At 35.8% G+C, this 22,502-nt stretch overlaps 2 protein-coding genes and 1 long non-coding RNA gene across 5 annotated transcripts in view; 1 reads left to right on the plus strand and 2 right to left on the minus strand.

The window, feature by feature from the left end:
• LOC120614485 (uncharacterized) overlaps positions 1 to 4,816 on the minus strand; it is a 107,907-nt gene extending 103,091 nt beyond the window's left edge. For both annotated transcript variants that reach the window (XR_005655996.1, XR_005655998.1), the window contains exon 1: positions 4,645 to 4,816. This is a non-coding gene — a long non-coding RNA (uncharacterized LOC120614485). The remainder of the gene's footprint in view (positions 1 to 4,644) is intronic.
• Positions 4,817 to 4,913: 97 nt separating this feature from the next.
• On the plus strand, positions 4,914 to 11,465 carry CCNG1 (cyclin G1). The gene is made up of 7 exons (XM_039877352.1): positions 4,914 to 5,118; positions 6,232 to 6,495; positions 7,988 to 8,241; positions 8,826 to 8,904; positions 8,987 to 9,085; positions 9,307 to 9,501; positions 10,290 to 11,465. The coding sequence occupies exons 2-6, from the start codon at positions 6,232 to 6,234 to the stop codon at positions 9,496 to 9,498; spliced, it is 888 nt and encodes a 295-aa protein (XP_039733286.1). The 5' UTR covers positions 4,914 to 5,118; the 3' UTR covers positions 9,499 to 9,501; positions 10,290 to 11,465.
• Positions 11,031 to 22,459, minus strand: NUDCD2 (NudC domain containing 2). Of its 2 annotated transcripts, none has more exons than XM_039877360.1 (4): positions 22,189 to 22,459; positions 20,261 to 20,309; positions 19,872 to 19,948; positions 11,031 to 17,563 (listed from the first exon to the last, which is right to left on the minus strand). In XM_039877360.1, exons 1-4 carry the CDS (start codon positions 22,375 to 22,377, stop codon positions 17,480 to 17,482), a joined length of 399 nt encoding a protein of 132 aa, XP_039733294.1. In that variant the 5' UTR covers positions 22,378 to 22,459; the 3' UTR covers positions 11,031 to 17,479. The 2 variants fall into 2 exon arrangements, with proteins under 2 accessions (XP_039733294.1, XP_039733293.1); XM_039877359.1 differs by having other exon boundaries at positions 19,872 to 20,023; positions 22,189 to 22,457.
• Positions 22,460 to 22,502: the final 43 nt, after the last annotated feature.

The raw sequence follows: 22,502 nt of genomic DNA on the forward strand, positions 1-22,502 counted from the left end.
TCATATACTGGTCTCACTCTCTCCTTGAAACACTTTCTCTGGATTCCTATAATATATTCTCTTTTGTCTCTCTTTGTCCCTAACTAATCTACTGCCATGACTCAAATTACCTCCTATATTCTGACAAGTCCCAAAACTATCTGCAGCACCAAATATTTCTCAAGGTGCATTTTGGACATCTCCACCTGGAAGACATCTCTAGCTCACATTAGAGTCTTTCTCCACAAACTGGTCTTTTTCCTATATCTCCTGATCATAGCACATATACAGAATTTCCATTCAACCTTTTGCTTAAACCAGAAATTTGAGCATTATTCCTGACTCCTCCATCTTCCTGATACCCTAATAAAATCTAATCAACTGCCACAATCTATCGGCTTTACCTCCTATGGTTCCTTGACTCCATCTCCTTCTTTCCATTCCCATTCTCACTTCCTCAGTTCGATTTTGTCACTTTTTTCCTAGGTTAAGATAATGGACTCAACTGCTCTTCCTGACTCCGCTCTTGGTGCCCTCTTTCCAATATTCACGCTGATGTCAAATGGCCATTCTAAATCACAAATCCAATTGTTGTCGTCTCTTTAAATTCCATAGTTGGCTCCCCAAAGCCTGTAGAATAAAGTCCAAATTTCCAAGAATGGTATACACGGCATACATGGCCCTTCAGGATAAGCACCTGCTTCTCTCCTCATCACACTACTAGACACACACACACCCACTCTCCACAGTTTAGCCAGAGTAATCCATACTTCGTCAGCAGAAATCTACTTTCCCTTTCTTCTGTCCCTTTGCACATACCGTTGTTTTTGGAATGCCCTTTGCATCAGCCTCTTCACTTGGCTAAATCTTTCAAAATTCAAATCAGGAGTTAAAGAATTAAAAGGTGAAAGAAATCAGGAAAGTGGTGACCTGATATAAGAAAGCCCTTCACCAGTTTAAGGTCAACCTAGAGGACAAAAGTTCTGACCTATGAGGTCCTTTATTCTAGTACAATGCAAAGGGACCAAATAGCTAGATTAGAAAGTACAGTGATCCATTTCCCAAGTCTCAACTCTCTCAAAACCTTCCATGTAGTATGTGTGTGTGTACACACATGAACCCTTTTGTAGGAGGAAGCTTAGCAACCTAGCCAGAAACCTGAATAAGGAGACTGAATCTCTTCCATTCCCACCCTGTCCTACCAAAGCATCAGTCGCAAGACGGCTTCAGTGTGGGCTTCAGACTAGAGAAGAAATAAACCTAGAGGATAATGACCCAGCTGATCCTTTTAATTCCTTACCTTCACAGAGGACAACACAACCTGTGGCCCCAAAACCTCAACATTTTAAATCTGGGACTACAAAATACAATAGTCTGGCACTTAGAAAGTTGTCATAAAATATCTGTTGAATGGTCAAACAGAAAGTAAATAGGAAACATGGGAGAAATGTTAATGATTATTGAAGCTGGGTATTGAGTCTGAAATGTTCCAAAATAAAAACTTTCAAAAAAATGAGTATAATCCAAGTTCAAGTTATGTGTAAAGCATATTTAGTAAACAATAAATAGGAGTTACTGAATAGGAGACATACAAAATATACCTCATTTCTGAAAAGCATGGTAATATCAGAGTTGTAAGAGGACTAAATAAGATCATGTGTGTTTAAGTTCAGCACATGGTCTGGCACATGGGAAAATAACATTTAAAATGGTATAGTTTTGGGGCCACAGGGTATGTGGCCCAAATATATAACATGAGAAGTATATAACAAATGCTAACTCTTATTGTTATTGGCTGATCTAGGCTTTGAGCTCTGCACACAACAGTCTATGGCTGTTAGACTAAATGCTAGAGAGCAGATCTCTCCCTAATGTCTCCCAGTGCCTTTACATAGCACTGGTTACCTGAAAAATAAAGTTTAGTTTTTCATGGAACACAGTAAAATCTCAATTAATTGGAAGGAGTTCCTTTATCTAAAGTAGCTAGAATCTCTGAATGGCAAGATATACATGACATTAGTAATCTGTTTTCTATGTGAACTTCTCCCTGTCTCCCCACCACCACCAGCTACACACAATTTCTCTGGTATCCCATGGGCTAATAAAGACTCAAAGAATTCACTGCCAAGCAAGTTCTCTTCGAATGCATAAGACATAGCAGATCCACTAGATAATAGCTGTAGAGGTAGCAAGGGCTGTAATTAGTGCCAGGAAGAATAAGGAAGTAAAGGGAACAAGACTTGGCTGAGATCCTTTTGATCCTCACTTCCCCAGCCCTCATCACTGTTGACAAGCCTACATCCAAACTTCTGGGCATCTGTCAGGGAGCCTCAACAGAGGGCAAGGTGCAAAGCCTCCTCCAATCTCCAGGATAAAAACAGAACCAATGAGGAATTTCCCTATGAGTCAGGGCAGCACTTCACACACCACCACTGCTATGCCTGTGTGTTAAAATTTTTGTTGCTCAAAGGCACTTCTGCAGTCTGCAATATAGAGATGATTATGATTAAATCTTCCTGTTACTGCCTGGGATTCTTGCCTAGTCTCAAGGCTATTTTTCTGAGCTCCAGTTCTTGCTGCACTTAACTGTTGTTAATGAAGAAGTATGAAGATGGCAGCTGAATATATCACTAAGCCTAGAAAATACCCTAGAAGTCAGTCATTTGAAAAATTCCTCAGAGAAATTCAATACTAAATCTACACAACTTTAAAAATAAAACCATAGTCAATGAAGGTCTCACTTTCTTTTACAAGAGTACATAATTGAGTATATTTGCACATTTTGCTAATTAGTGTTTAAAGTTGTTTAAATGGTAGTCTGCATTCTAACATTATGAAATAAAACTGACAGTGGGGGAGTGAAAAAAAAGAAGAAAGGTAGACTGTCCCATTGATTTGATTGTTATTTAACCAAAGTTTCTTCAGTGCTACTGAAATAAATTTTCATGTAGAGAATTCTGAATTTAATAAAAGTAATAACAGGACCCTAATATCAGAGAAAACATTTTTATCACATAATGATATCTAAAGCTTCATGTGAAAATTTCAAATATAAATAAAGTGTAGAAATTAACATATGCAATTTAGATATACCTCTTAGTGTTAAATAATTCTAAAACTCTGATTCGAGACTGAGAATAGAAGATAGTCTGACAATAGAGAAAACGCAATCAAATGAATGTTTCGATGAGCCATTTCAAAAGAAATATTAGTAATTTAGTAATTTAATTAATTACTAATTATTAAATTAATAATTTAATAAATAATATAATTTAATAAATAATAAAGGCTATTATTTATTAGGTACTTACTGTGTTCTAGGCACAGTGCCTACCTCTTTATGTACTTCGCATTATTTAATCCTCTCAACATTCTATGAATAGTGTACTTTTACTTCCCACTTTTGAGAAAAGTTTTATTTTCTAGTTAGTAGCCTGTGATTTGAAAACAAGTCAGTTGTATTCCAAAGTCTATGTGTTTCTATCATCCACACAACTACAGGTTCCGTAAGAACAGGGACAAGTTAATTTTGTTCTCCACTGGCACACTTTATGTGTTCAATAGATATTAGTGAAGAGTGTGCGGGAATATATATTTGTAATTTTGTTACTAAAGCCAAAAGGAGAAATGTGTGCATTTGTGAACTCACACATTATTGTAATAAGTACTTTTTAAATGTTTTAAATTGCCCATTTATGTTCATTACATAAGTTTATTTTCAGAGAAGACAATGGCCCCTTACTCAGTTGCAAGGCTACACTTAGTCAAACTGACCTGATTATGTGGCTGAGGTATTATTTTGCAATACTAACTCTTTCTCCTCGGTTTACTCTTCCTCTTCCTCCCCAAAACTCTGCCCCCATTGCAGGGCCTGGTTCTGTGGCATTGCCTCAGGGAAGCACATGGTAGGCCCACAAACCTTTCAGATTTTCACTTTTTCAAGGCCCAGATAACCATTAACCAGGAAGAGGCCACAAGAACAGAGAGATTGAAGTACAATGCATGAGCACTGGTACTTGACTCTTTGCTCACCAGTCATGAGGACCTTTTAATGTAGACGGTTCTTATTTGTGACAATCTGGGAGGGCGGGGCTAGGGAGTTCAGGAAGGCAGGTCAATTTTGTTCCCAATAACCTAGCAGAGACTCACAATCAGAGACTGTTCAGTGGCAATAAATAAAAAGGATAGTCCTTCAGACAAGGGTCTGTGAGTTGAAAGTCATAGCCATTACAATTATTTTGCCCATGTATTTCTCTTACGAGTCAACCACACACCTTTCATCTTAAGCCACTGAAAAACTATCAAATTTTCTATTTGAATTTGCTAAAAAATCAAATTCAGAAAATCAGTTTAAGCCCAAGAATTGTTGCCCAACTCCATTCTTTGACAAATTATACAAAAAGGAAAATAAGGGAAGGGCCAATTAACTTCCAAAGCTAACAAAGAGAAACCTCTGGAATTTAATAAACTACACCAAAGAAAATCTCCATCTGTAATGAAAAAGCTGGCGTTACTTTTTTGGGTTTTTTTTTGGTTTTTTTGGTAACTAGCCACTGTGCTTTTAGAAAGGGGGCAGAATGGCTCTACTAAACCGCACGTTCCAAAAACACCCAGTACATTCTGGAATGTTATTCTGGTCAATCCGGCCTCCAGCAGACACCTTACCAGGGCCAGGGTTGGTTCACGAAGCATTTAGTTCGCCCTCCTCTTCATTGAAGACACTAGAAAATTCTCCAATGACTGACGCTTAGACGTAGGGGGCGTGGTCTCAAGGAGTGAGAAGTTGATTCGTTCCGAGACCAGCTCTCTTTGGTCCGTGGGACCATCCATCAAAAACATTACACCAATCAGCGGAGAAAGTTCCCCCCACCCTCTTCGCAGGAAGGCCCCGCCCTCCAATATATTACTCCGGAGGTCAATCGTGGTCCCTTCGGCTCCGAGCTGACCCAGGGGAGGGCAGTGTCACCTGGGCGGCGCTGCGGAGACCTCCACCCAGGACAGCGCCCCCTCCCCGGGCCTCTCCCCTCCTGCCCGCGAGTCCCCTCGCCTCGTAGGCTTTTCGCGTCTGATATCGTGGGCTGAGGTGAGAGCAGGCCCGGGGAGGGCGATTACGGCTGAGGAGCGGTGTTCGCGGTCAAGGTGAGCTGGGACTGCGGGGTTGGCCTCGGCGTGCAGGTGGGGAGCGAGGTTGGGGGCGCGGGTTGAGGGTAGGTCTGGCCCGCGCCCGTTTCCTCAAGTTCTCCGCTGCTGGAAGCGACAAGCCCAGGCTAGTTCGAGCCTGGAGGGGCGGGGCCAGGGCCGACCTGTCGTGGATCTAAGGTGTCTCAGAGTCAGGCTGGCGGAGTCTTAGGAACCAGCCCTGCAGCGACTCAGTGAGACCCTAAAAGTTAGTCCCCACCCCTTCCGTCGTCCAACTCGAAAGATCCCCGCCTTCTTGTCTTTCAGTTGGTGTCGGGAGGGACCGTCCGTGTATGCAGGACTGAGCTTGTGCCCGAGACATTGATGTACAATACCAATAATTAATAAAGTTACTAATAAAAATTTCATTTGATAAAAGGACCCTGGGTTCATTTTGCGGGCTAGATTAGCCTCCCGCCCCCGCTATGTTCTTCTTAACACCAATAAGTTAATGGTTGAGCGCTATGTGCCAAGCACTGTGCTAAACTCTGCGTGACGTGAATCATCTTGTTTAATCCTCACACAGCCAGAGACAGATATTGTCACTTCATTTTACAGACGTAGAAATAAGTTCATTAATATTGTCCAGTGTTGATTAGGCGCCTACTGTATGTGCTAAACTCTATAACTAGGTGACCTCATTTATTTCACACAAGTCACTGAGGTAGGTAATAACCTCAGACCCACTTTACAGATGAGGGCCTAAGGACTAAAAATTAACTTGAACAGTTTACATCGTTAATATGTAGCGGAATACATAAGGCCATCTAATTTCAAACTTGTGGTATGCTAACCTATAGCATCTGTTCATAGTTCTCTTGACAATGAATGACTTGAACAAGTATTTCTTGAATATTTGCATTTTTATTTTAAAGCATGACTCCTACCCTCTAGAAACTCATAATTTAGGATGTGACCAACTGATTGAGGGTGCATGACAGACAGCACTTTGTAATGACTTAGATTCACTAGCAGCACTGGGGGAGGGGAGACTTGCCTTATAAAGCACTTGGCACAATGTAGTGCAGGAAGGGCTATTCTTACACTCCTTTCTGGGCTTTGTTCTATATATAGATGATAGAGGTACTGACAACAACTGACTCCCAGAAACTGCTACACCAGCTAAATGCCCTGTTGGAACAGGAGTCGAAATGTCAGCCAAAGGTCTGCGGCTTGAGACTAATTGAATCTGCACATGATAACGGCCTCAGGATGACTGCAAGACTAAGGGACTTTGAAGTAAAAGATCTTCTTAGTCTAACTCAGTTCTTTGGCTTTGACACGGAGACATTTTCTCTAGCTGTGAATTTACTGGACAGATTTCTGTCCAAAATGAAGGTATGTTTAAAGCTACACTACCCCGAGTGTTCCTTAGTTTTGCTCAATGTGTTTTGGAGATAGAATTTCTAGCTTTGGGCTGGTATTCATAAACTTGACCTTTTTTTAATTTAGAAAGTTGCAAAAACATGGTATTCTGTGTACTACAGCATCAGTAAATACTCTTCTTATACTCCAGTAATGCATTATTAGATTTAACTTGACACTGAAAAATAAGTCTAAATCATTAATTGCAGTCTCAGTAGAAGAACTTGTTTTTTAAAAAATTTTCTTGATATGCTGGGTATTTTCATTTATTTACTATTGTTTTTCAATTTAAAAAATGTTACTGGAATGCGATTGTGGTTAATAACTAAGAGCATATTTCTTTTTTTTTCTTGACGCTGTCAACCACTTGGTCAACAGAGTATATTTCCTAATCTCTATTCATGTATAAAGTTCTGTTTTAGCCTTAGATTTCTAGCATCACTTTGCATACAGTCGAGAGTATCTTCTGAAGGAAATGATACAATTATTTCCCTATATTGGAAAAGCAGCTCATCGGTGTAGTTTTCCAAGCTAACTTAGCCTTCTTTTGAGTCCATGGTCAGTGGTGGATAATGAGATGACCAGACAATTGAAATGAAACTCATCTTTTAGTCCTCAGTACCCTCAGTACCTAACACCATGCATCATATACAGGAGGAATTCAATAACTGGTTTATTGGAAAAGGCAAGACTAAACTCTCGAGACAGCATGTGCAGGCACTACCTTTGCATCTATAAATGTTGCGCAGATGAATAATATACATCTGTCCCTTAAGTATATTAGTCTTATGTGAGAATGTTTGTGCCAATAGCTATCATACAGTACAAGGCATAAGAAAAATAATTGTACCTCTAAAGAGGCATCAATATAGTGCCGAAGGGGTTCCAAGAAGAGATTACAGACACTGGTAAAGGCTTCTTAAAGTTTCTTTTGATGTGGAACTTAGAGTGGATAGAACTTTGACTATTTCATATTGTGGACATTCAGAAAATGACAAATAAAAAGAAGAGATTGGTAGTGGATAGAGCTTTACAGGCAGAGTAAAAGGTATGTGCTATAGTATTTTAAACTACTTTGCATGTGTTACTGCAAAGAAAACAGCCTGGAAAAACAACATTCTGGAAAGAAATTATGTGTATTGTGTGTATAAGCTGTAAGGTGTTTCAGTCCTTTGTAAGCCTTTGACCAGTTAACTTAATTTGGTCCAACTAAAACACAGCGTTTATAGTTTACAGAGTTTAAAAAAAAAAAAAAAGGTTTATGTGCTAAACCCAAACATTATTCTACAATTTAGTCCAGTTACTCCAAAATTGATTCCAAGTGGGTCGATAGGCTATAATTGATCTTGTTAATTCCCTCACAGTTGAGAAATATACCTCAGACACGTTTTTTATAATGATGGGTCTGAATTCAAGATTATCCTTTTTATTGAAATAAGGTAAACACATGGGCTTGTCTTTTTAGGTACAGCCCAAGCACCTTGGGTGTGTTGGACTGAGCTGCTTCTACTTGGCCGTAAAATCAATAGAAGAAGAAAGGAATGTCCCACTGGCAACTGACTTAATCCGGATAAGCCAATATAGGTTCACAGTTTCAGACTTGATGAGAATGGAAAAGATTGTGTTGGAGAAGGTGTGTTGGAAAGTCAAAGCTACTACTGCCTTTCAATTTCTGCAACTCTATTATTCACTCATTCAAGAAAACTTGCCATTTGAAAGGTATGTGATCTTTGTTTTGAACAAAGATTTAGAAATCAGAATGGTATTGTCTGAATGTTGCTTAAAATCAGTATTCTGGGAGAATTCCAATCCAAAATAAGTAAAATGGCAGCTGCAGCTCCTTGAATCTCACTCACTGTCCACCAGAAGTGAGAAGACTTGCAGTTATCCAAAGCTTCTTGAAGCCTGAAGGCTAATTGTTGGAATTAAAGGACAGTTCAACTTTTATTTACACTATTTTCCATTTATAAATTTATAGACTCCAGTGGGTAATCATCTATATGGAGAAAGGAACTTCAGTAGATCCAGAAACACATTAAAATGAAAAGAAGCCTTGATAGTTGTGGCATTATACCTTTTATTTTTTGGCCCAAATCATTTAAAATTCATGTATATCCTTAAGGAATTAATGTCTCTAAAGGAAAGGTTTAGAGACATTAAGGTCTTTACCTTAAATAATTTATTTTCTATGAAAAGTGTACATAAACTTTCAAATTGACTTGTGTTTTTTAAAAAATTTGTCTTTTGACTAGATATAAAATTAGTAAAATAAATAAAATTAATCTCTCATTTTCTTTTTAAAGGAGGAATAGCCTTAATTTTGAAAGACTAGAAGCTCAACTTAAGGCATGCCACTGCAGGATCATATTTTCTAAAGCAAAGGTATACTTCACATAAAGAGTAAACCTATTTATATATACCTGTTTTTATATTCAACATTTACTTTAAAATTTATCTCTTTTAGCCTTCTGTATTGGCATTGTCTATCATTGCATTGGAGATCCAAGCACAGAAGTGTGTAGAATTAACAGAAGGAGTAGGATGTCTTCAGAAACATTCCAAGGTATGTCAAGGTCATTGTGTAAATCCTGTTAACAGCTATAAAAGAAACTAAACTACTTGTACTGTCTCCTGAAATAAAATGAGACACCATGTGTTTGAAACTTAAATAGCTTATCCTCAAATTTTTTTGACAAGGGTATTGTTAATAAGATTGTAGTTATTACTATAGTTAAACACCATAGGACTTTTAATTAATATATATGTTTTTAAATTTATGTACAGATAAATGGCAGAGATTTGACCTTCTGGCAAGAGCTTGTATCCAAGTGTTTAACTGAATATTCATCAAACAAGTGTTCCAAACCAAATGTTCAGAAGTTGAAATGGATCGTTTCTGGGCGTACTGCAAGGCAACTGAAGCATAGTTACTACAGAATAACCCACCTTCCGACAATTCCTGAAACGGTCCCTTAATTGGTAAATTTAGTTCATAGTTATTCTCCATATAGAGAAAATTTTCTAATACTATAATTTTTTCTACAATTCAAGAATATCTGAATTATTTTCAAAATAAACAAAATGGAGTTGGAATAACAAATGGAAAAATGACTTCACTGATCTAGCCAGCTAATATTTAAGAGCATTTACTATATTCAAGACACAATACCCTAAGAATAAGGAATTATATAACCTTTGATATGTACGTTAGCCATTTTTTTAAATTATCAGCTTAGAAAACAGCACCCTCTTTAATAACCTAAATTTTAAAAGTAGCATTAAAACAGTAATTCTTAATCACACATGATTTTGCTATATGTAGACTCAAGCTCCGGTTCATTTAAAGTTACACAAGCCTCAGTAACATAATAGGACCAAAAGTTTGAACCATAATTTGAGACTGTTAAGCTTACAAACAAAATCAGTATGATCTTGGATTTATACTTATAGAAGATGTAAGTATGACAGATGGTTTTCACATTGCGCGTCTGAAAAACGCCAGGGTATCCCAATCCTATAGTTGTTTATCATTGCTATAGCAATTGGAACACTGGAAAGTAGTTAAATGCAGTTGTCACTGACATTTACATTCTTGACATCTAAATCTAACTCATAGTGATTTAACTTTTTTCCTGTTTAAAACTAAATTAACATTTAACAAATCTAATATGGCATGATTATAAGTCTTAGATATAAATAGTTCATTTTTAACCATAATATTTGTTTGGTAGACTTCTGATAACTTGATTTTTTGTTTGTTTAAATAGGATTATTACAACAAACTCCTCTGAAGCCTTTCTCTACAATCCTGAGCTATGGATTCCATGTTATCATGGATTTAAGCTGTGAAGCCTCAAAACATCACAACTAGATTAGCATTGATGTTCTCAGATTTGGGAAAACTGCCTAATTAACATTATGCTATAGTGAAATTATGCTTAAATTTGAGTTCACCTGTGAGGTATACAAACAAAGCCAAGAGCATAAATGTGAAATGCTAATGACAAGTCTAGGAAGGTAAACTGTGAATCTTCATTTTTGATGCTGACCCAACTTTCTATTTGGGTCAATATATTTAGGTGGTATTAAAAATGGTAACCTACTTGGTATAAACTTTAATTTTAAATGATGAGGTTTACATCAAAACAAACATTTCACGAATGCACTTTTAAGGCATAACAAGGGCCATTACTGTAGACAGTGAAAATGGTTTTTTGGCACCCGTAATGCAAGGAATAGATAACCCAGAGATGTGGACTTTATCCAGGAAATACACTTAAAATTTTTTATAGAAAGCAGGTGATGTTTGTATCTATGATAAAAATGTTTTTATACAAAATCTGCTTCAATCTAGTTCCACCAAAAAATTTGTTTTTATTGTATTAGTAACTCAAAATAAATTAACATCACTCTGAAAACATGGTGATTTAACACTCCAGAAGTTTTTACTAAGGACTTTTTACAAAACCGCCATTGCTTCTAATTTAGAATTTTGTTTAAAATGAAGAAACTATACATTCACTAATTGCCCCTGCTGTGTCAACAGAAAGTCTTAAGTAAATAAGCGTCTTCATAATCATGAGGTTGCTGAGGTAGTGTTGGGGATTGTCTATTAAGTCAGTGAATATAAAGAGATATACAGTATTAAAAGTGTTGTAAATGGTTACTCAATGCAATCTGTAGCTTGAGTCCATCCAGGATGGCTGTACCCAATTTTAACATCATGTTAAGGGTAAATATGCACTGGAAAATAAACCAAAGAACCACAGTGTATCTTATACTTTTGTAAACCATATTTTGTAGATAACTTTTCAGTTTTCCCAAAAAGCTAATATGTTTTGATTACACCAGTGTCGATTTTGAGTTGGCAGAGGTACCCAAACCAACTACCATTATGTTTTGGTTCTGAGGGATACACATTTCAATAAAGTTACTGAAATGCATCATGTTTTCTATTTGCTCCTCTTCTGATTTAATTAACTGTTTTGGCAATGTTCACGGCAGAACAAGAAGCTATCTCTACTCAGTATATTTAAATGTAACACTAAGATGCATGGTAGCGGAAACAATCTTTAAATGCATGGCGATTACTAAACGCTTTACTCACTAATGGTTTTTTAAAACATACACGATGATGACAAATATGCTTAGTGTGCATTAAAAAAGTTGATTTTTATTTACTGCAGTCACTTTTGTCATTAGATTTGTCACTACTGTGGACATCCTTAATACAAATTCACCTTAGAGTCAGCACATCTGAAGTTCTGTGCAAACCCTCTTACCTAATTAAACAGCATTCCAGCAAGGTGGTTGTAAGAACAAGTAACTGCCAAGTATTGTGTTAGTCTGCTTAGATCAATTGGTAGTTATTATTGAGCTGAAACAATATATAATTTTGAATGTTCATGTTTAATTAAACTAACAAGACAGTGGACACTGCAAGGAGTTACTGATGAAAGAAAAACTTAGAAGGTTCCTTTTGCACTTGACTCAGATTAGATATTTAATATCTAATTGATTAGATATTTAATAACTCCTTTTCACAAGTGTTGTTTTTAAAAAGGGCACTTGAACCTTATATGTATTTCCAATTGTGCAACATACTATCTAAACAATAGAAATTTCTGATCTAATAATTGTGGTTAGCAACAGTACAGTAGTTTTTACTGTCAGGTGCTACTGTCAGATATTTTATATGAATCACCTTACGTAATCCTCCAAATTATATGAGGTTATCCCCATTTATAAATGAACTTGAACCACACAGAAGGTAAGGGATTAGCTCAAGGTCACATACCTGGTACTTGGAGGTGGGGTTCAAATCCAGACAGTTTTGACCCACAGGCTGTGCTCTTAACCACTGGCCACATCAGCGTTTGTAGAACACTTGAGAATTTATTTTCAATATGTTATATTAACATTAATTTTTTATAAAATGTGTTATTGCTTACTCTGTGAAACCTATAATATTTCATAAACCAAAAACTAAGCATAAGTTAAATAAGATGAATTACAAGATAAGCCAATTTTTTAGTAATTCAACAAAGTAGATTTAGGAGCAAAGTGAGCAGTGAAAAAGATAGACAATAATGATAAAATTAATTCACCAAAGAAGACATGGCTATCCTAAATATGTATGCACCTAACATCAGAGCTTAAAAATGAAAGAAGCAAAAAGAGACAGCAATGAAAGAAAAAATAGACAAAGCTGCAATTATAACTAAAACACTCCTCACTACTAGAAAATCAGCAAAGATGTGGAAGAACTGAATAATACCAAGAACCAACTGGATCTACTTGACAAAAAAACTTCATCCTAAAACAGCAGAATAAACATTCTTTTCAAGTGCACATGGAACATTCACCAACATAGACCATATTCTGGGTCATAAAACCTCAAGAAATTTAAAAGAACTGAAATACAAAGTATGTTTTCTGATCATAAACTAGAAATAAAGGGAAAAAACATCTCTGAACACTGGAAATTAACAGACTTCTAATTCATGGCTCTAAGGTGCAGTCTACAGGGAAATAACATATTTCAAACTAAATTAAAATGAAAAATACCAGAATAAATGAAATAGAACTAAACCAGTGCTTAGGAAATAATGTATAAGTGTCAATGCTTTTATTAAGGGGGGAGGGGGAAAGTCTCAGTAATGTAAGCTTCCATTTTAAGCCAAATAAGCAAAATAAACCCAAAGCAAGCAGAAGGAAGAAAGTCATGAAAAAGGAGAGGTAAAAAAAAACCAATGAAATAAAAAACAAGGAAAATCAAAACCAAAACCAACTTAGTTCTTTGAAAACAGCAATACAATCAATAAACCTCTAGCAATATTGACAAAAAGACAGAAATGACAAAACTTAGGAATAGAAGAGAGATCACTACAAACTCTAAAGACATGAGGATTCCAAGGAGATACCACAAACAAATCTATGCTCATTGATTCATTCTATGGATCAATTCCTTAAAAGACAAAAACTACCAAAATTTACATAAATTAGACATAAATTAGATAATCTGAATAAGTACTATATTTTTAAAAACTGACTCCATTATTTAAAACCATACTGGCAAATCGCATAACACATTTACAGAAGACTTTACACAAACCCTACAAATCTATTCCAAATTAGAAGAATCACTTCTCAATTCATTTTATAAGGCTAGCATTACCCTGATACCAAACCAAAATAAATACAAAAAAAACCCAAACACCCTGTTGAACCAATATCACAAATGAACAGACATAAAAATCCTCAACAATCAAATCCAGATATATAAATTGAATAATACAACATGACCAAGTTTAGAATGGGGGGCGGGGGAAGGGAGGGGGAATACAAGCCAGTTGAAAATCAACCAATATAATCCACCACATTAATCATCTAAAAAGTGTATAATCAATACAAAAAAGCATTTGAGAACATTCAAATCTCATAAAAAAAAATTCAGCTAATTAGAAATAGATGAGAACTTCAATCTGATAATGGTCATCTATAAAAATCTACAGTTAACAAAATGGTGAACGACTGAATGCTTTAGAAACTTCCAGAACAAGACAGGGATGGTCGCTTTCATCACTTCTGGTCTAGCAAGAGCAATGAGGAAAGAAAAAAGACCAAGAGACTAAAACTGACAAAACTGTTCTTATTTGTGGTTTATGCAGAAAATCCCAAAGAATCAACAAAAACCTACAACTAATATGTTTAGCAAGGTCACAGGATACAAGTTCAACAAATATAAATCAAATATTTTTAAGTACTAGCGATGTGCAATTAGAAACTAAAATTTCAAAAAAATATATCATTTACAACAGCTCCAGAAAATGAACACATAGGAACAAATCTAACACAAGATGTAAAGGTTCTATAAGCTGAAAAACCACAAAATGCTGATGACTGGAATCAAAGAGATCCTAAATGGAGAGATGTCCCATGTTCATGGGTTGGAAGACTTTCACACTATTCCAATGGGGAAAAAAAAAAAAAACCCAGCAGGACTTTTTGTAGCTATAGACTAGCTGATTCTAAACTTTATACAGAAAGGCAAAGATACTTAAAATAGCCTAAACAAAAACTGCACATAAAAAAACTTGTACTTGAAAGTTTGTAACAATATTCATAATAGCCAAAAGGTGGAAACCTCCCAAATGTCTATCAATTGACAAACGGATAAACAATGTGTGCTAGTCACACAAGAAAGATTATTTAGCCATACATACAAAAAGAATGAAGTACTGGCACATAACATGGAAGAACCTCTAAAATATATATTGTGAAAGAAGCCAGTAAACAAAGGCCACATATTATTACTCCATGTATATGAAATGCCCAGAACAGGGAAATTTATGAGACGAAAAGTAAATCAGTGGTTGCTTGGGGCGGGAAATGGGGGGCGGACGATAGCTAAAAGGTATGGGGTTTCTTTTTGAGGTAATGAAAATGAAGACTATGGTAATGGTTGAATACACGTGACTATACTAAAAACCACTGAATTAATACATATTAAATGGGTGAAATGTATGGTATGTGAATTATATCACAATAAAACTGATTTTAAAAAAGATTACATATGATTCTATTTATATGGAATTCTTGAAAAGCCAAATCTCACGTGAAAGAATTTTTGTGCTGACTCACCTGTTCAATCTAATTTTGGAGCTAACACAACTCTACGTATGTTAAAATTTACAAAACTATTAAGTTAATTTTACTGTATGTTTATTCAAAATATAATTTTTTAAAATGTCAAAACGAGAAGTCAATTAAAAGAAAAAAACCTCTTCCCCAACAATTCATTTCTAAAGTTATTAGATAACATGAACAAGACAGGCATCTTGACAAATGGTGTGGCTGGGCTACAGTGGCTCACAGTGGGGTGTTAGGGTTCAAGACAGGTGAGAAGGATATTCCTGCTTGGCAGAGGGCGTTGGAGCCTGAAGACAGTGACGAAGGCATTCATGTAGGGGGATGGCCTCGAACAGGGAACTAAATTTATTAAGGATAATAGGAATAAGGTTTCTTACTGTTGTTGAAAAGAGTTATAAATATAGAAAGGGAGAAAACAAAAATGAATCTCATGAGATTAAAAATGGAATTTTATGTGCAAATGCATGGTTTTTGATGTATATATAAAAATATAAATGTAAATGTATGCATTATATACACACATCATCAGGAATTGCTCACTAGCATACAGATCTTGACTTCTAAAAAAAATAGTTTTCACTAAAGAGAACCAGAACTCCTTGGAAAAATGGCTGATTCTTGGACTAGGGCAGAAAAAGCATAATAAGCCTGGTATATCGTGTGCCAGAGAGTAAGAAATTGCTCAAATAATGATGCAGACATGTCAAAAGGATATAGAAGCCACCTAGAATGGTCTTCTACTGGCCAAACCTAGAAAATTTTTGAGCACCAAAGTAATGGGAATAATTGATTTAACCCAACAAATAAAGTAGAAAATCATGAGTCTATAAAGACATAAAATGAAAATTTGATGAGAAACAAGGCAGTACTTTGAAACTACATTCCACAAAATAAACCTAAAGAGTGGCTTTACAATGGAGAAGACTGGCAGACACCACTTAATCAGTGATCTAAAGTAAATACCATCAACAAAAGGACAAAATGAAATTATTAACTCATGACAGGATGGAATAAGAAGCATCTTGTTTAACATTCTTGCCAAAGATAAATAACCTGAATCTAATCATGAAGAAACATCAGACAAAACTCAAAATGAGGGATGTACAAAACTAGCCTGTAATCTTCAGAAGTGCCAAGGGTTTTGTCAGGAAAAAATAAAGACTTGTTCTAAAGACATGTGACATCTACAGGAAAGGCACAATTCTCATTGGACCCTTTACTGTAAAAGACATTATTTGGACAATCAATTAAATCTGAATGGAATAAGGGTCTGAGGATTAGACGGCCAAAATGTGTCAATGCTTATTTCCTGGTTTTAATGGTTGCACTGTAGTCATGTAAGAGCATGTCCTTTCAAAGAAATACACACTAAGGTACTCAGATGAGATGGGGCATCATGCCATAAACTTACATACAAACGGTTCAGGAAAAAAAATTCTGTGTACTTTACTTGTAACTTCTCTATATATCGGAGATTGTTTACAATATATATATTTTTTTAATTAGAAAGGATGTGAAAAAGATGAAGTAAAATTTCTTACCTATATGTCTGGATCACTGAAGATCAAAATGACTGTTCTTTACTTATAATCACTGACCATAATTTGTTTTCTGTCACTAATGATGGAACTCACCCAATAACCACATTCACCTCACCAAATCTCTTTTGTGTTAAATCCATTACTACTGTTAGGTTTTTAATTATTTTTCAATTTTTTGACATAAAGTCATCTCTCAAGAAATAATATACTAATTCAGAAATTTTAATTAACTCAAAATTAACTTACTCAGAATGTATTTGTGGATTGTTTTTTTCCTTTCTTAAAAAATTTTTTCAGTAATATAATTTCTGTGTGTGAACTAGTATACTTGGACAAAGGGGTACACAATTCCTATTTAGAAAAGTTTATTGAACATTATTCCTGCATCACACTTACTGGGGAAAAAAAAAAACCTTCATTTTCCCTGAAGGCACCCCGTCAGTCACATGATTTATACCCTAATATTTTTTTCTGTATTAAAAATACAGGTTAAATATGAAATTAGTAAAATGCATCATATAAAACTTCATGCTGAGCAAAAACAAGTTCAATTAAGTTACCACATATCAATAGAATAATCCCCACAGTATTTAAGATGTGTCCTATGTAAAACATATTTGAATGCAATTTTTAGAACCATAATTAAATATATTTTGCAATCTGTTAACTGTCGGCATCCACATTTTTCCTCCACCACATAATCTGTTCTTTTGACCAAGCTGGCAACATCCACTAGGATCCATAGCATGCAGCAAAAAAAGAGGTTATTTCTCAAGATTTGAGAAATCTGGTCCACCTTTAGTATAGTTTCCTGAGATTTCTGCTCCACTGAAGTCAAAACCAGGATTCTAAAAGATATACAAAAAATTTTTGATAAAACGTAAGGAAATATATAAGTAACTCAAAAAGAAAATGGTAATATGAAAATGGCAAGTGACACAAAAAGAACTCGAAATGGCCAATAAACACATAAAAAGATACCAAACATCACTGTTCACCAAAATGGAACTTAAAACTATGAAGTATTTTCCAATTTTCAGACTAACAAATATTTAGATCACTGTGTGTACTATAATGTGCACAAGTCTATGGGCAAAGGCATATTTTAATATCAATAGCTAGTGATTAAAATCACTAGCATTTTTGAGACCTTATGTCAGACTGGGTTCTAAAAGCTCTACATGTAATAGTATATTAAATTTTCATAACAATCCTATGAAGTAAGCACTACCTCAAGGTCTTAGTTTTTCTGAAGGGCATTTCATTTATTGAGTTCCTACTGTTTAGAAGACATCATTAGAGGCATGTAGAATTCAAGATTGAGCGAAGATCTCAACTTTGGTGAAGCTTACATTCTATCAGGAGCTCACTCAGGATAAACCATTAAATTATCTTCTGCAAGAATCAGCAAACTTTTTTGTGAAGAGCCAAGTGGTAAATTTTTTAGGATTTGAAGACCATATAGTCTCTACCATAACTATTCAATTCTGCTGTTGCTATATGAAAGACAACACACAAACAAATGAGCATAACTGTGTTAAAGTAGATAGAACTTTACTTCAAAAACAGGCAGTGGGCTGGATTTGGCCCATGGGCCATAGTTTGACCCATGGCCCCTTACCCAGTGTATTAAAAGTTGGTAGCTAATATGTTAAAAGTTGGCTAAGTTCAAAAGAAAAAAGAGAAAAGTAGGGCAAAATAAGGGAAATGAAGTCAGTACAGTATTTAAACAGGATGATCAAAGTTCAAAGAATGCTCATTGAGCAATGACTTGAAAACAGTGAAGAAATTAGCCAAGCTCTGGGAAAAGAGTATTGCAGTCAAGGACAGAAAAGGACTGGCCTGACATGTTTAAGAAATGGCAAAAAGGCCTGTATGGCTAGAGCAGAATGACTGAGGGAGATAAGACAGGAGGTCAGAGAGACCATGAAAGACCAGATCAGATAGAGCCTTATAAAAAAACCTTGTCTTTTACCACAGTGAAGGAGTTCTAAGAAGAGAAATGATGTAATCTGACTTGTGTTTTAGAAGACTGTGCTAACTGCTATTTTGAAAAGACAACGGTAGAAGTGAAGAAAAGAATTACAGGTAATCTAGACAAGATGTTAGAGGTAGTCATCAGAGTGGTAGCGGAGATGGTGTTAAATGGCAAAATTCTAAATATATGTGGAAGGTAGTACCAGAAAGGCTTCCTGACAAAATGGATAGGGTGAGACAGACAGACAGGAAAGAAGGATGATTCCCCAACTTCTTTTTGGTCTGAACAACTAGTTTCCTTCAACTGAGATAAGGTGAGAGGTAGAACAAATAGGGAGGGATGTTAGGGAGTTTATGTTGGACATGCTAGGTTTAATATGTCTGTTAGCCAAGTAGAGATATTAAAAAGGCGGCTAGACAGGTGAGTCCAAAATATAGAAGAAAAGTCTAGGCTAGAGATACACATTTGGGAGTCATCACATAGATTGAAATTATCCATCAAAACTTTAACAGTGTTTTGATCCAGTAATTCTTCTCCTCAATATCTATTTTAAAGAAATGTCTGAATAGTTTCACAGAGATGAAAGCACAAACTTTGGTTTAAATAGTAGACACAAATGGAGAAATCTAAATCTTATCAAAGAAGAATAGCTAAATTATTAAAATACATTCAAACTAGAAAACACCCCAAAGAAGCTAAAATAAGTGAGTTTTATCTATAGGTTTTAGTAGAGAAAGAGACCCAAGACATATTATTTAAAAAGTAACATGAACAATACAAAGTGTGATTCTTCATTTATGCTAAAAACAAAACAAGCCAATATGCTGATGAGACAGAGGCATGGAACGCAGAGATGTTGATGAAAGGGCCTTTCACTTTTTTACACTATGTAAATCTATATTGATTGAATTTTTATGAGTTTATTCATACATTACTGATGTACATTAAATAAATTTAAACTTAGAAATCGTTATAGTACAAATTCTTCTCAAGAAAATTAAAAAAAGAATCAAATCTACACATAGAATGGCCATTTTTCTAACCATTTAGCTTAAAAATGTCCTCTACAGAATTTTTATAATTTTTTATAACCACATTTGAGTTTTAATTTCAAATGATTATTATTCTATAATTTTAAGATGTTTAGCTACATATAGTCATACACTTATCTGACTTACTTCTTTTTGGAATCTTTCTAATGTAAGTTTTCTCTGCATTTGGTCTTGCACCCAAGGATCAGCTGCATATTCAGATTCTAGAAGAGAAGTCCAACAATTTGCTGCATCTCTCTTTGTCTTTGTAAGAACAATACGAACCATTTTTCTGTCCTCTAAACAAACAACAATCACAAAGAAATTAGAGTTCATCATTAAATTTTATATTTTCAAAAACCAGTAGGTAATTTTGACATGATGGTTTTCAAAACATTTCTATTACTCTATGCAAGTCTATATTGATTGAATTTTTCCAAAGCTGCAAAGACAAAGGACCTACTACAGCAGGGAAAAGGTCTAAGACAAAATTATTTTTTTAAAAGATTCTAAGATTTACAATAGATTACCCTTACCCAAAGTCCACGTTCCCTCATCAGCTATTGTAGAATCAAAGAGTTTTCCCTGAAAAACAAACATATATGTAACTAAAAATACAGAAATTTCATTAATTTTTATATAGCTTTTATGATTTAAGACTTACTTAATTTCTATCCAACCCACATATGATTGTCTAATTTGGTTAGAATAGGGAGATACAATTTTATAGCATTTCAACACATTTATAGGTGCTCAACCCCAAGTTTCCTCCTAGTGAGTAAAAAGGAACCTCAATTACAATGCCTAGAATGTTTTTATGAGAAAGAACACATGGCTCTCTAAAGAAAGATCGGAGCTCCTTCATTTTTAGAAGATGAAGAAATACTACTGATCACTGATGAGCCAAATATAAAATTTAATATCTGAAATGCTTTATCAATTAAAATGAATTACAAAAGCTCTCCTGATAAAATTAAGAAAAAATGTCTTTTAAAATAAACTTTAAAAAACTTTTAATCTATTTGTTGGGTGATTTGGCATTAAAAAAAAAGAATTAAGCACATACTGTAGACCTGATGTCAGATTAGCTGTGCATGATTATTCAGAAACTTGTTTTAAGAAGTAAATGAAATGTAAGTTTAAAAGAGAATGCATCTGCTCAAATCCATTTTGATTTGTTGTTACTTGTCAAATTTAAGTTTTATGAAATGAAATGAAAATGTCACATAAAAAAAAGGAAACCCATTTTTTTCATGTCAATATTTGTGGGGGGCGGGGGGCAAATCTTACTGGTCTAAATGTACACCCAAACTCTTAGATTTAAGAGTTTCTGCTAAATTCCCAAGTTATTGGAATTATTAAAGTAAATTTGAATTGTAAGTGTGAACTACTATTCAGGCAACTGTGAATTGCACATCTATTCAGAAAGGTCATTAACACCCAAGTTGAAATAAATCAATGTCTTTCATATGAATCTTTCTTTTCTCTAAGGCACTCAAAGCACTCCTATATAAAATAATAATAGCTAATTACATACGCTTATTACATACCAGGCACTACTCTAAACTCTTCATTTACACGGATACCATGTTATGCTCAAAACGATCCTAAAAGGGTACTATAATTACTGCACTTTTTGGATGAAAGCTTAGAGACACTGAATAATCTCTTGCCCAAAGTTACAAAACTAGAAAAATGGGAGAGCCAGGTATTCCACCAAGCAGTTCCCTTCACCACTACACTACACTGCCATCAAACATCTTGGGCATCTAATCTAAGAAAGGAATTTAACTTCAACTTTAACTATAACGTTTAACAAAATGAATCCCAGATCCAAAAAGCATTGGTGAGAATAAAAGGGGTATTATTTTTCTCACACACTTCTTTACTATCTACTTAACCGCACCAGAAACATGCAGACTTTTTCTAATATTTAGATCTCGCTGTGTCCAACAATCACATGGCATCATTCATGAATCCTCATCCCAATGTCTTTATTCTTTATTTTCTCCTTTACTTTCTTATAACTGCCTAAATATCTTTCATTTTAGTGGTATTACGCCTCCCTACAAGAACATAACCTCTCTGAGTGCCGGACCCTTATCCGTCTCATTCTCCGCTATTCTCCCAGCACTTAGTGCAGAACCTGGAAGAAAGTATACGTAAGATAAATATGTCTCTTTGACGATCTAGTTAAGTTGTTCTCAGCTGGAGACCGCAGAAGAACAAAAGCAGCTTCATTCGTTTTAGAAATAAAGCCAGGAAAATAGGCTCGAATTTCCACGTTAATTCAGGACTGGCTCCGATCAGACCAAAACCAGGCCAATTTTATGGCTCTTTCGGCCAGCCAGAAAAGTCAAACGGCCATCCAACAAACTGTCTTTCTACGGAAACCATGATCCTTAGGACTCGGAGATTTAGGGAGATAAGGAGAAACTGAGCACCCGCCCCGATCGGCCGCTACCTTGAGGATTTCGCGGCCACCCACCGCCAGCGCCACATGCCGGCTCTGCAGGCCGCACTGGATATCCTGGGCGCGAGTGCCTGGCGGCACCTGAACTTCAATGAACACCTCCTCCAAAGTCTGGTACCACTGGCCCCACGGCGTCCCGCACGGAACTACCCCACTGCGCTCCTCGAACGGGGCCGACATACTGCCGGAGCCTGCCGTGGCAGCCGCCCGTAGCAAGCGGAGCTCAAGCCCCGAAGCGCCACATCAGGCCCCGCCCCAGCCCCAGCCCCGCCCCTCGGGTCACTGCCCATGCGCAGGGGTGCAAG

The sequence above is a fragment of the Pteropus medius genome, unplaced genomic scaffold, assembly GCF_902729225.1.
Source record: "Pteropus medius unplaced genomic scaffold, Ma_sr-lr_union100, whole genome shotgun sequence".
Taxonomy (NCBI): Eukaryota; Metazoa; Chordata; class Mammalia; order Chiroptera; family Pteropodidae; genus Pteropus; species Pteropus medius.